The sequence below is a fragment of the Stegodyphus dumicola genome, chromosome X2, assembly GCF_044657685.1.
Source record: "Stegodyphus dumicola isolate Sdum_Otavi_A_Nest chromosome X2, ASM4465768v1".
NCBI classification, from domain to species: Eukaryota; Metazoa; Arthropoda; class Arachnida; order Araneae; family Eresidae; genus Stegodyphus; species Stegodyphus dumicola.
Genome location: NC_140781.1, coordinates 100,904,337 through 100,918,040, shown reverse-complemented (window position 1 = coordinate 100,918,040; position 13,704 = coordinate 100,904,337). Strand labels below are relative to the sequence as shown.

General features: G+C 33.7%; 1 protein-coding gene across 3 annotated transcripts in view; it reads right to left on the bottom strand.

Moving 5' to 3' along the window:
• LOC118199441 (charged multivesicular body protein 1a-like) overlaps window positions 1-13,274 on the bottom strand; it is a 63,533-nt gene extending 50,259 nt beyond the window's left edge. The window contains exon 1 of one of the 3 annotated variants that reach the window (XM_085809989.1): window positions 13,001-13,274. In XM_085809989.1, the coding sequence (XP_085666115.1) occupies window positions 13,001-13,016 (16 nt within the window). In that variant the 5' untranslated portion in view covers window positions 13,017-13,274. The remainder of the gene's footprint in view (window positions 1-13,000) is intronic. The other 2 variants (XM_085809987.1, XM_085809988.1) reach the window with 2 other exon arrangements.
• Window positions 13,275-13,704: the final 430 nt, after the last annotated feature.

Sequence of the window (13,704 nt, the reverse complement as noted above, 5' to 3'; positions counted from 1 at the left end):
CATTACATAAATGGTTAAAATTGATACCACAAGAAAATTTTACTATTTCGAAGTATTCTCGGGTAAGTTAGGCCTAACTTGAAATTTAAATTTATTAAGATATTTGCTTCTGTATTTATTACGTTAATGTTGAGGAATTTTATTTCTATAGTATACATTATGTATAATATTGTGTAATAATGTATCAATAAGTATATTTATGTATCGAATTGTATGGTTAATAATTATGTATCGAAATGTATGGTTAATAATTATGTATTGAATGCTAAATATTCACTTACTTTTTTAATTCTCCAATTTTTTTCTTTTTGATTAATTTTATAACTTGGAACGTTCAACTTCATACGTATATGGCAGAAAATAAAATTATTTAACTTAATATTTAATATATTTTGGTATTAATTTTTTTTTAAAACTGTGAAGGCAATAAATATACATATAGTTTTTAAAATTGTAATATAAAGTGCACAGTTTAGCGTAAAATAATGAATAATTGAAATTCTTAATACATGAAAATTCAATTACTATAAAAACTTATGTCACTAAGAATTCTTTTCTCCATGGTTCCTACTACCTGTTTTGTTAAAATATAAATTGCATTACTAAAAATCCTACTTTTATTACTTTAAAAATAGTAATTAGGTCTATGTTTACATTTGCGGGGATTTAGGTCTGTGAATTACATTTTCATGAGAAAGATTTTCAGCGTGTTTCTGAATACTACGATGAAAAAACGGGGAAGAAAATGGAAGTTCCATTAAAACAAGTACGATTGAAAGAAAATGCAGTTCCTTCAATTTTCAGTGCTTGCCGCAAATATTTGTCTTCAACAAAATCATCTTGAGAAAAACCGCTGAAGAAAAAAGAGAGAAGGGAAAATGAGCAACTTGAAGCAGTAATATCTAAAATCATAGCAGAATAGCAAGTATATGAAAAGAAATACTGTTATAGTAATCTGAGTGAGTAAATTAAAGGTGATAATAATGAAAACAGCTTTAAAAATTTATTATTCGTAACTCAAGGCCTTCTTTGTGAATTACACTCATGTTCATAAATTAAGGATAATGCAAAATCAGGCAAAGGAATGTTAAAAGCAAAACAAATTTGACTTATTTGTAAAGCTTATTTATTAAACAAAAGATAAAGAGCAAAAAAAGATGCTATACGTTTGATATTATTAAAAAAAATTAGCGATTTGTTCTCCCTGGAGCAAATTACAAAAAACTAATATTACATGTTTGGTATGATTGTTAATACATTGTATGTCTCCCAGACGATGCAATACAGTCCGTACGACACCTAGGCATGCTGAGTATCAAATTATCAATCTGATCTTGGGGGATATTACACCACTAAAAAGCAATGCTCTCCGAAGTTCCGGTAGACATGTAGGAGGAGGTGGACGGGCTGCAACTCGTCGGTGAAGTCGGTCAAGCATGTCCTACACGTGCTCTACATGATTCAAGTCCGGTGAGAATGCTGGCCAGTCCATAGGGGTGATATCCTCCGATTGAAGGCATTCACTTATGATGTTTGCATGGTGAGGACGGGCGTTGTCATACATAAACACAAATTGTGCGCCCATGGCACCCCAAAACAAACGTACATGTTGTTCCAGAATGCTGTCCCAATAGATTTGGTTTGTCATGGTTCCAATTTGAACATGCAGGTCAGTTCTGGAACCCAGAATAATTCCACCCCAAACGAGCACTCCTGCACCACCGTAACGGTGTCGTTCAATGATGTTTTCTTGGTGGTAACGGGTACCTGGAGCTCTCCATATGAAAGTCCGCCGGGAATCAGACTGCAAGCTAAACCTGGACTCGTCGGAAAACATCATCATACCTGCCAACCTCTAAAGATAAAAATTCAGAAGATTTCCCCCCCAAATTCAGAAGATTTCTCCAAAATTCAGAAAAACACGAAGAATTAATATCATGCTTTGATATTAAAAAATAACAATTTATACAAATAGAAAACAGAAAATTGTACTTACATTAGTAAATCTCAATTAAGTAGTAAATAAAAAATTTATTAGGAAACATAAAACAAGAACTTAATGTTACACAAAAAAATTATTGCAATGAATTTAGAGTGCATTTCTTGGCTTTAGCCAAAAATTCTTTGGAAAATTTCCTGTCATAACAATTAGTTTCCTCATAACATTTAGCAATTAAAATGTTTTCTAGAGTTTTTGGTGAAATTGAAGAACGAAAAATAGTTTTGTTTTTCTTCACAACACCGAAGACTCTCTCCCACTCAGCATTACAGTGTGGAATTACGAGAATAGCACATAAAACTCTTGCTAGTCTATCATATTTTGGTGTTCCATCAGCTCTTTTTATTCTTTTTAAGGTACCAACAAGGACATCAAGTCTATCTTCTCCAGAACTGGCAGTCTTCAAACTGTGCAGCAGAAAATTGGTTCTGTAGTTCATCTAAAGCATCATTATGGCATTCATTTTCTTTAATTGTTAACAAAAATGGAAATTTATCAATAAAAAAGCGAATCTTTTCAAAAGATGAATTTTCAATTTGTTTCAAATTTGCCACTTCAGCATTTAAAAGAACTTCATTTTGCAAAGGAAACTTCCTTACAATGTAATCACAGGCTGAGGAAAAGTACCTTCTAACACATTGAAAAAATTCTTTTTTCTCATGATCTTTCAAAGAATTTACAAGTTCCCTGGTTTGATTTCCAATTATAAGATCATTGTCATCCTTTTGATTTGCCAAACTATTATAGGCAACACGAATCAACACACTGTGTTTCACAACGGACGGTTTTACAAACTTAGTATAAAGTTCTTTCAAAAGATCATTAAGAATTTGGAAAAGCAGCGGAGATTTTGGCGAAGCTGATTGTAGAAGGGTATTTACACTTTCAAAAATCTTAATGATACTTAACACAAAACTACAATAGTCTTTGTTCAAATCCGAAGAAAGAAGATAGAAAATCCTTTCCTCCCGGCTAATAGAAGACTGTTTCTTCTTCCCTTCAACTTCTTTAACAAAGTTGACCTTTGAGGAGTCTTCTAAGCATTTTCTTTTTAAAGGGTTTGATTCTGTGTGTTGGCTTTTCCCTTTTAAAGCATTTTGATTAGAAGCAAAGTTGGTTTTCGGAATCTTATATGCCGACAAATTTGATGGCATTTGTGGTTTCGTTTTGGTCTCTTTGTGGAAATATTTTAGCAATGCATCCCACTGTTCAATAAACCTTCCTAGCGCTCTGCCTAAGGATAACCATTTCGTGCATACATGTTTCAGAATTTTTCTCGTTTCATCAGAGCACAGTTCTTGGAAATTCGTTAGGTTTTCTTTCCTTTTTACACTTTTTTCCAGATAGAAAAACACATCAATCAGAAGCTGGTCAATATTTAATGGTAAAGCAGCTGCAGCTTTTCTGCTGCCAAATTGATTAAGTAGCATGGGCATCCAATAACAATTAATTCATTTTGTTCTTTTTTGAGGAAAGAGGCTACACCCTTTTTGTCACCCACCATGACATGAGCATTATCTGCACCAAATGAAATGCAGTTTGATATTGGGATGTTAAGTTGTTTCAACTCATTAATTACCAAGGAGGCAATATTTTCCCCCATAGCGTCATTTCATTAGAAACATCACAGAAATATGTGACAACGATGGGGTAAAGCTTCCAATCACTGTCATTGCTGCCATCGATTGACACCGAAAATGCTGAATTCTGGAGTGCAGCTATCGTTTTACTTTGTGCATCGCAAGAAATTTTGTTCACAATAGAAGATGTTTTCGTACGAGCACAAGCATATTTCTGAGCAATCTTGGAGTCGGGAAACATCCGTCTGAAAAGTTGACCGGCGTGATCGGCAGCGCTTAGCGGCACGTTGTGTTCGATGAGGAATGCAGTAAACAAACACTCTGCCAAAATGACATCGGCATCCGAATTCGTAGCCGAATTTGAAAAAAAAATCATCCACTTTCTTTGACGTTGTCGAAGCCGAAGCATTAACTTCATGCTTTTTATTAGACTTAACATGCTTCAAAATGTCGCTTCTTCCACCGTGACTTATTATGAAGTCACACATGCACACGTTGCAAAATGCATAGTTATTTCCTTTGAAGGATTCTTTAATTGTTGGAAATTCGGCTTTGTAGGCAGGCCGAAAATATTGAGAATACGGTTTTTTTGAACAACGACGTATTAAGAAAATTCGTAGCACGTGCAAAAAAAAAAAAAAAAACATAATGCGACAACCACGCTTGCCGAGTCCGAGCTGAGTAATTCCCTTGCTGCTGAAGCGAACGCGAAAAAAATAATAATCTGGCGCCCACAAAGCCAGAGAAAGAGAAACAAGTTCAGCGCATTAGATTGGCTGGTTAAGCGGCAAGTTTTAAGAAACCGCAGGTTACTGGATTCGAAGTAGTCGGTAGTTGGCGGTAAAACACGATGCAATTGACGAAAATCGCTGAATTGGCGAAAAATTCTAAAATTTAGACAAAAATCACTAAAAACACTTCAAAAAGGAAAAAAAATCGTAAAAAATGGATTACGATCGTAAAATCGTAAAGACAAACGCATTTTCGTAAATATTACGAAAAATTCGTAAAAGTTGGCAGATATGCATCACACAAGCCCACTGTTGCGGTGTCCACAATGCATGCTCTCTACTCCAGGCTAACCGCAGGTGACAGTGAGTTGCAGTAAGTGGAACGCATCTGACAGGTCTACGAGCATATAGACCAATCTGCCCTAAGCGTCTGTACACGGTCTGCCTTGAAATTGTCGGACCAGTGGCTGAAGAGAGCTGACGAGACAGGTCTGAGGCTGTGCTCCACCTGTTTCTTTTGGCAGTAACTGCCAAATACCGGTCCTCATTCGGCGTTGTAACTGTACTGTAACGTCTACCCACAATACCATCATCTTGAAATCGTTGCCAAAGCCTGGAGATAACACTCTGGGCAATTCCAAGTTCATCTGATACTTCCAGTTGGGTACGCCCACATTCCAGACGGCCGATAATTTACCATGTAAAAAATCATCCAAATGTGCCCTTTGTGTCATAACCATTTGGTTATTGCACTGAAATGCTTATAAAGCGCCTGCAAACAATTTTACTTCTTTGCCTGCATTCCTTATATATCACTCCGTTACACTCTTGTCATTGTGACGTACCATTGGTGTCATCTGGTTACTTCCTGAAATTTGCATATGATTCTTGAAGATGTGTGTAGTGATTTTGCAGGTGATATATTTATTTTAGAGTTTGATTTCCGCGTGACTGAATTATCCTTAATTTATGGACATGAGTGTAGAAAAAATGCTCCTGAACATAAAAAGAAAGTAGTTCAGTTTATATTTGAGCAGCTGTCATTAAATGACTCATTGTCCAAACAAGGTGGAAAGAAAAGAAAAATTTTTATTTAATGTTAATTTGTATGAAAAAATCTACAATTTGAATGTAATAAGAATAAGGACATTTTGAGAATGTTATTAAAATACTTGGTAAATTCACAACAGAGGAAAATTTATTTAAAAAATGTGAATTTCAATACGGGAAGAAGGGAGGGATAAAGTGTTAATGCAAGGGATGTCCGGTATCCTATAATGTCATAGCACTATTCCTGACATAATTAGGCTCTACCACATACACTCTGGTAACGAGGATTGGAAACCTCGGCTAACACCTAGCTATTTCAGAAAATTCTATTTAAGAATAAAAATAAGAAAGAATTGTGATTCAACTTGCGTATATATGTGTATATAGAATTAGTTTCTTTAATGGAAGCTTTTGTGCTTATAAATCTGCCTTGCTAAAATTTAAAAGCTTCTAACATCCTTAAAAATATTTCTATACATCCTTCCTATGTATTTTTTATGCAGTTAAGTGACTTGAATATTATTAGTACAGAGCGAGATTCCAACATTTCTTTACTGTTTTTTTATCAAAAGTCAACCAGTACTTTATAGCATTATTTTAACTATAAACATACAATATAATACCATACAAAAATTAATAATATATAATATACTTTGTGCATATGAATATGTTTTCAATATTATATCCGCGAATGAATTGAAAATACATATTTTCATCTCTCTTCCTCTGTATATATACCTATTTACATATATTAAATGTTGAATGGATATAGAAAGGGTAAAAGTATAATTTATGATACCCCTTGGCGATTTTTGGCGGTACATGGATACCGATTTTGTGCAATTCTTTGACTCATTATTTTGGCTTGCAAAGCGGAGATTTTTGCACCAAAAATCACCACTACACAAAGCCAAAATAACAAGTTCAAACAATTGCACAAACTCGGTATCCATGTGCACATCGAATTATTTTCACTTAAAAAAAAAAAAAAACCTCGAATTGCACAAAAATGGCATTGCGCACTCCTTTGACTTTATCCATGTACACGTTGACCTATTTTCACTTAAAAAAAAAAAAAAAATTCCCCGACAGTTTTAACACACACCACAAAAACGCTTACAGAACATCCCATGATTCAAAATTTCCCAGAATCATGCACCCGATTACGTTACAATAAGGTTTCCATAACATTCAACTAGTCAGGCTACCATAAATGAAACAACTTGGCGATAAATCAAACAACAACTACGCCATAATACAAGGGGTACCTTAAAGTCTACTCTACCCTATATAAAGCAAAAAAAAAAAAAGAAAAATAATATGTATCTACATCACTAGAAAACACCACCTTGTTAGTAAAGCTTTAAAAACATATATATTTTAAAGGTAAGTAGTAGGTGACCAACAGCGATTGTCAGCCGCCAGTTTGTGACATCACGATCTCGTAGTTGGGCTTCTGTTTAAGAAGGTGTTGCTGCTATACATTATTTGGCTATGTCTCATGAGATTGGCGACAAAAGACAAGGGTTAGAGTTGACTTTGGGGTATCTCTTGTATTATCACAATGTTGTCGTTTCATTTATCGCCAAGTCGTTGTATCATTTATTGCAACCTGAGTAATTGAATGTTATGGAAACCCTTTTTTGACATAATCGTTTGCATTATTCTGGGAAATTTTGAATCATGGGATGTTTTGCAAGGGCTTTTGTGGTGTGTGTTGTTTAGGAAATACATTGCTTGTTTCATTGTTTAGACGGCTGAATGTAATAAGATTAATTCAAAGTTTCTGTACGATTTGGAACGAAAGGGGAAAAGTGCACTAATTGACTGGTATATAAATGAAGGTTTACTTAGTAGCCATTTTCCGGACAGTCCAGAATTACATAGTATATTTTTGACTCTTATTTTTGTGAATTTATGTGGCGACGCTGATATACGGATTCTAGTTCAGATAATTTTAGGAAGTTTTTGGACGCTGTTAAGGAATTTTGCATGTCACAAACTGGAGATCAACGAATTTCTAAATAAGATAAGTGGATATTTGCTTTGTGTAGTGCTTAAATGCATAAAAGTTTTTCCTTTTTTATGTTATTTTTATTGTTTAGTTTAAAATGTAGTTTATTGAGATTATGTATTTTTTGTTTGCCTCTATTGCAGAATTGGGTGCACCTTTGACTTTTTAAGTGAAAATATATCAATGTGTACATGGACAAACTCAAGGGAGTGCATAAGGCATAGTTTGTGCAATCCTCTGATGTTTTTTTTAAGTGAAAATAGGTCGATGTGTACATGGATAAAATCAAGGGAGAGGACAATGCCATTTTTGTGCAATTCTGGGAATTTTTTTTTAAGTGAAAATAAGTCGATGTGTACATGGATACCGACCGAGTTTGTGCAATTCATTCTTTTGTTTATGTTGGCTTTGTGCAACGAGAGTTTTGGGCCAAAAATCGCCGCTATGCAAGACAAGATATGGTACTTACGTATTATCGCAACCAGGTTGGCTCTATTTGTAAGTTTGAGTAAAAAAGTATGAATAGAAAGAAAATGTACATTTATTAATTACAGATAATTTTTAATACAATTTTTTATATTATTTTGTTTCAAAATATAAAATAGCAATTAAACCCTTCCGGTTTCGAATTTGAATAAGTTGCAGAATTATTTTTTTGGCGGAAATCTTTTGGCTATTGCTTTTAGCACCGATTGAAAACCGTATTCGCCATAACCATGTACACGTCGACTTATTTTTATTTAAAAAAAATCCCAGAATTGCACAAAAATGGCATTGTGCACACTCTTTACTTTTATCCATGTACACTGCTATTTTCTCATAAATTACAAAAATTTGCACGATAATGCAGGAAAATTTTGTGAATCTCCACATGCTCTTTTTACAAAACTATGTATAACACGTAGGGTTGCCGTAAGTAGGGTCGCCAAATTTCGCAATTTATGCGAATTTTGGCCTGGTTGCGTTAATACGTAAGTACCCAAAATAACAAGTCAAAGGATTGCACAAACTCAGTATCTGTGTACTGCCAAAAATCACCAAGTTTCGCCAAAGTGTACCCTAAAATATACTTGCCTAATCTTTAGAATATGGTAACTGGTAGTTTGGCGACATTTTGGAGGCGATAAAGGTTACTACCTGGGACTTTGGTAATAATGTGAGCAGTACTCAGTTCCAATTATGCATTATTTTGTGTGAGTTAAATGAGAGATCATGGGATATGTCATGTGATATTAATGGACGAATTACGGTTCTTTAATCGGAAAAGGGGGGAATTTGGAAAAATATCTGTGGCTATATATTATTTTGTATTAAGCTTCATTGTGTGTTGTGTGAAGTAGGGTTGAATAATTTTGGGATTGTATGGTGCTGTCTAAAGTGAAAAATCGTATGAATGTTTGGAAGATGAAGGTTTTAAACATTTTGCTGTGAACCACAAATATTATTTTAAAGATCCGGAAACAGGTGCACATACCAATACAACAGAGGGCACATGGAGTGCTATAAAAAGCGCCATTCCGAGGCATTGTGATAAAGAGAATTTTGCTTTTTATTTAGCGGAGGAAGTGTGGAGGAAAAATTCGCAGAAAAAATCGTTCAATGATTGTATTGAATACATAAGAAAAGTGTATCCACCATGTAAGCAAGATTCTGAAGAAGATTAGGTAAGTTAGTATTTTTAATTATTTGAGGATATTATTTTTATGCATTGTTCTAAATGTAAGGTGGAAGTAAAGTAATTTGGCATTATTGGGAAAATTGTTACAGTCAAAAGTCGTTAATCCGGACTCGTCGGGACTTCAGCGATTCCGGATTATCGATTTTTCCGGATTATAGATCATCAGTTTAAATCTGGTAAGATGGCATGCAGAAATTCTAAAATTAAAAATATGAAACCATAATTTATGAAATAAAGAACAATTATGATCTAAAGGGTATCAAAATTTACAAAAAAAAAGCTTAATATTTATTTGTTTACTTTATTAAACATTTCTTTCAATGTAAGTTGTTTAAGTTGCTTCGTTTTATGTGATAATACTTTCTCTTTAATTCTATAAACAGACATAATTTCTTGTTCAATTACAAAGTTTCGCTATTCAAGTCCCGTTAATTGCTGTGCCGAGAATACCGACTAACTTGTCAATCGAAATTTTTTCGTTTTCACTAACCTCTCTGTCACATTCTTCATGTCTTTATCCATTTTTTGCAGCAATTCCACTTTTTGTTTGTTGGACATAGAAACATACTTTCGTTTTGTAGATCCTTTGGAAGTTCCAGCATCAGAAATTCTATTTGACATAATCGAAAGTTCAAGTTTACTTTTATAAAATTGCTCTTAGAGTCTGCAAAAAATAATAAGCGGGATCCAATTCGAAGATTAAGGAACAACGCAATCATAAACATTAACTGAAATAGATAATTTTAGCTTAGACCGTCCGTTATACATTAAACGCGCAGGCGAAAACGTATTCTGCACTTGCGCACACGCATATGCGCAGTAGTCAAGGTCTTACGTGCACGCGTAAAACGCCTGTGCCAGCGCGGCACATGAGCAGAAAGTTTTTAGCTTTGCGGTCCGGATTATGGGTGTCCGAATTAACGACTTTTGACTGTATTAGCAATGATTTAGTTTAAAGTAATTAGGATTGTAAGCTAATTTTTATTAATTTAATGTATGTGCTTATTTATATTTTAAGTAGTGTTTTTGAATTTAATTATATTTTAATTAAATGATAGTTATTTTGTGAATTTTATGTTTGTAGGAATTTGGTATACGTTTTAGTTGAAGTAAATGTGCATGGAAATAATTTAAATATTTGACACTAAGTATTTGTAATGTTTGCGGTATGAATTCGTTGGTGACGTTTATAATATAATAGATAATTTAGAGGTAAAAGTTTTTGGATATTTTACTTATTTTATACGTGGAAATGTTCATATTTGGAAAGGGTATATACTTTTTCGTTATTAGGTAATTTCATATGTTCTTTTTAACGGGTTTAAAGATTCAGAAAATTGTCATGCATTTTTGTGAAATTTTTCTAATTTATGAGAAAAAAGCAGTGTACATGGATATGGTGAAGAGTGTGTGCAATGCCGTTTTTGTGCAATTCTGGGATTTTTTTTTAAGTAAAAATAAGTCGACGTGTACATGGTTTATGTGTATGTGTTATTTTGAAAAACGCATAAGGAGTATGGTATTGTGCACTTTTTCCCAATTTTGCAGTGAATATTTGTCATGATTAAGCAGTTTTGTTAGATAAAATTTCTAGCATAAGTGTAATTCGGCTAGTAGATTGTTGGAAGAAGTGTTCAGTAGATAAAAAGAAAAGAAACATGTCTTTACTTCGTGAAGACAAAATGGCGGCGGGAAAAAAAAATAGAGGGTTGCTGTAGGAGAGTTGGTCGCCAAATTTTCGCCAAAAAATTGCCAAGTTACCATAATCTAAAGATCAACCATATACTTTTACCAAGACAAGTTCCGCTAAATTTTCTGTTACTTCTATCATGCATTGAGACAATTAAGCCTGATTGTATTAGTTTAGTTATTTATTATACTTATGTCTATTTCTTGCACATGCTTAAGGCTTATCCGAGTCCTGAATAAATAAACTGCCACATATACTTAAGGCTTATCGAGTGCCGGCCCTAGATATCTTACTGCCTGATGCAGTCTCTGCGGGTCCTAAATTTTGCTACCAACCACCTCTCCAAGTTCTAAATTTTGGATCCACTGCTTTCCGTAAATTCTAAAAATATTCTGATCTCTTAGTTTTGCTTCTCGGTGTTTCTCAAAATTCCCAAAATCTTGTCTTCCCTAAATTCCGTCACCCGGTGCGGCCACATGAGCTCTGGCGCTGGTTCTGGATTTATTTGAAAAACAAATCAGTTGTTCTTAATTTAAATAGCACTAAAGGTAATCTTTTAGTTTATGAGTATCAATAACAAAATCTATTTTTAGCATATGGAAAAAATTTTATTAAATTTTTCATCGTCAGTATTTTTTAGCACATTTAACTGAAATCTTTAATCATTGCTAAGTGTAACGTCAACATAAAAGGTTAACATAGTCTTTGTTATTAAATTACTAATATAAAAAAATTGTTTCGGCATTACTGCATGAGTCATTACTCAAGTTGTCATGTGTTGGTAAACATGTGGTGATGAAAGCAAAATATAATTAAAGTAATAATGGTTAAAGTAGAGAGAAGGGTCCCCTTGTATTATCGCAAAGTTGTTGTTTTATTTATGGTAACCTGAGTAGTTGAATGTTATGGAAACCCTATTATTACATAACTGGTTGCATGATTGTGGTCAATTTGAATCACGGGAAAAGATATGGAAAGTGTGCATTGGATTTTCAATAAGTATGTTGTTATTTGGTGGTTTACACAGTAAAGTGGCGGAATGTGGTAAGATTAATTTGAAGTTCTGTATGATTTAGAACAAAAGGGAAAAAAAGCATTAATTGACTGGTTTGTAAATGAAGGTTTACTTAGTAGCCATTATTAAGTGTCCTGTTTTAGGATGAAAACACGTATGGTTGAGCTATATCGGATCTACGGAGAATATTTTTTAATCTTATTTTTGTGAAGTTATGTGGCGACGCCAGTATACAGATTCTAGTTCAGATAATTTTAGGAGGTTTTTGGATGCTGTTAAGGAATTTTGTTTGACTGAAGATGTGTTAATTTGTAAAGTAAGTGGATATTTCCTTTGTGTAGTGTAAAGACGAATTTCCTTTTTTTATGTTATTTCTTTATTTGATTTAAAATGTAGTTTATTGAGATTATATATTTTTTTGTTGGCTGCTCATTTGACTTTTTAAATGAATACAGTTCGATGTGTACATGGACAAAGTCAAGGGAGTGCGCAATGCCTAGATTGTGCAATTCTCTGATGTTTTTTCAAGTGAAAATAGGTCGATGTGTACATGGATAAAGTTAAGTGAATGCACAATGCCTAGTTTGTGCGATTCTCTGACCTTTTTTTAAGTGAAAAATATGTCGATGTGTACATCGATAAAGTCAAGGGAGTGCAAAATGCCAAGTTTGTGCAATTCTGCGATGTTTTTTTAAGTGAAAAGCAGGTTGATGTGTACATGGATACCAGTTTGTGCAATTCTTTGTCTTGTTATTTTGGCTTTGTATAGCGGCGAGAGAAAAAAAAAGTTGTTGGCGATTTTGATGTCTGGATTTCGGACTTTGTACTGTATATCTTAATTGGGATCTTAACAACATAGTAAAAAATCGGTATGACATACGACTATTTGATGAGACACATCGAAACACCTTATTTTAGATCAATCGCTTTCTAACTATCCAAAAGAATTAATGTTTAAGCATATTTATACGTCCTTCTAGAATTACATAAGGAATTATAAAAGAACGAAAAAATACAAGACTAATGTATTAAATGTTAAGAAAGTTCTGCAACAAAGTTGCCATTCTAGGTGTAATCACAGGTATGCGTTATTCTGACATTTTCCGAAATTGAAAAAAGAAAAAGATAGCATAATAATTTCAAAATGTATATTAAAATGTTTATAAGTTGTTTCGTAGAAATATCTTAATATTCGGATACATAACATATCACAAAAAATAAGCATTCAAAATCATATGATTACCTTGCATATCAGGCATGGCTAAACGATCGAAAAAATAATATTTGTTTTATGAAAAATTAATTATAACTACTCTGCTATATGGACAAAAATTTTATGTCCATGTAACTTAAAATACAGAGACAGGCACTGCGATCATAAATTACTCAGCTGATGTTTCATAAGAACATACACACATTCCTGCAATATTGCCATTCTCATGACGCGGAAAAAAAATGACAGCTGATTTATTTTACGCTACATACAAGCCATATGAGTTTGGAAGCGACTACTATCTCCAAAGAAAGATGGAAATCTGTAGGTATTAGGTAACTAGCGTTTGTAACGCTAACAAGTTCCGCCAATCAAGGAGAAGGCACCACAGGGTTTGAAATCATCACGATCGTAGCGCTAATAGTCATCTTTTCCTAAGCCGTCAGGCTCCATTTTACTAGGTCTTTTTATGGACTGTGGCCTCTATTGAAAAAAGTCTTACAACACAAAGATAATAACAACAATAATAATAAAATGAAATTATCTAACAGTATGCTCAGCTGAAAGACAGGGTTCTATTAAACTCCACGTATGTTAGTTTAGGCATTTACAACTATTTACAAAAAAATGTTCTCAACTTAAGATGCATTTATTTGCCAGGTACGGAGACCTGTCACACCGCATATTCACGAAGCCTACAGATCGTTTCTGCTCCAGTTTGCCGCGATTGGTTA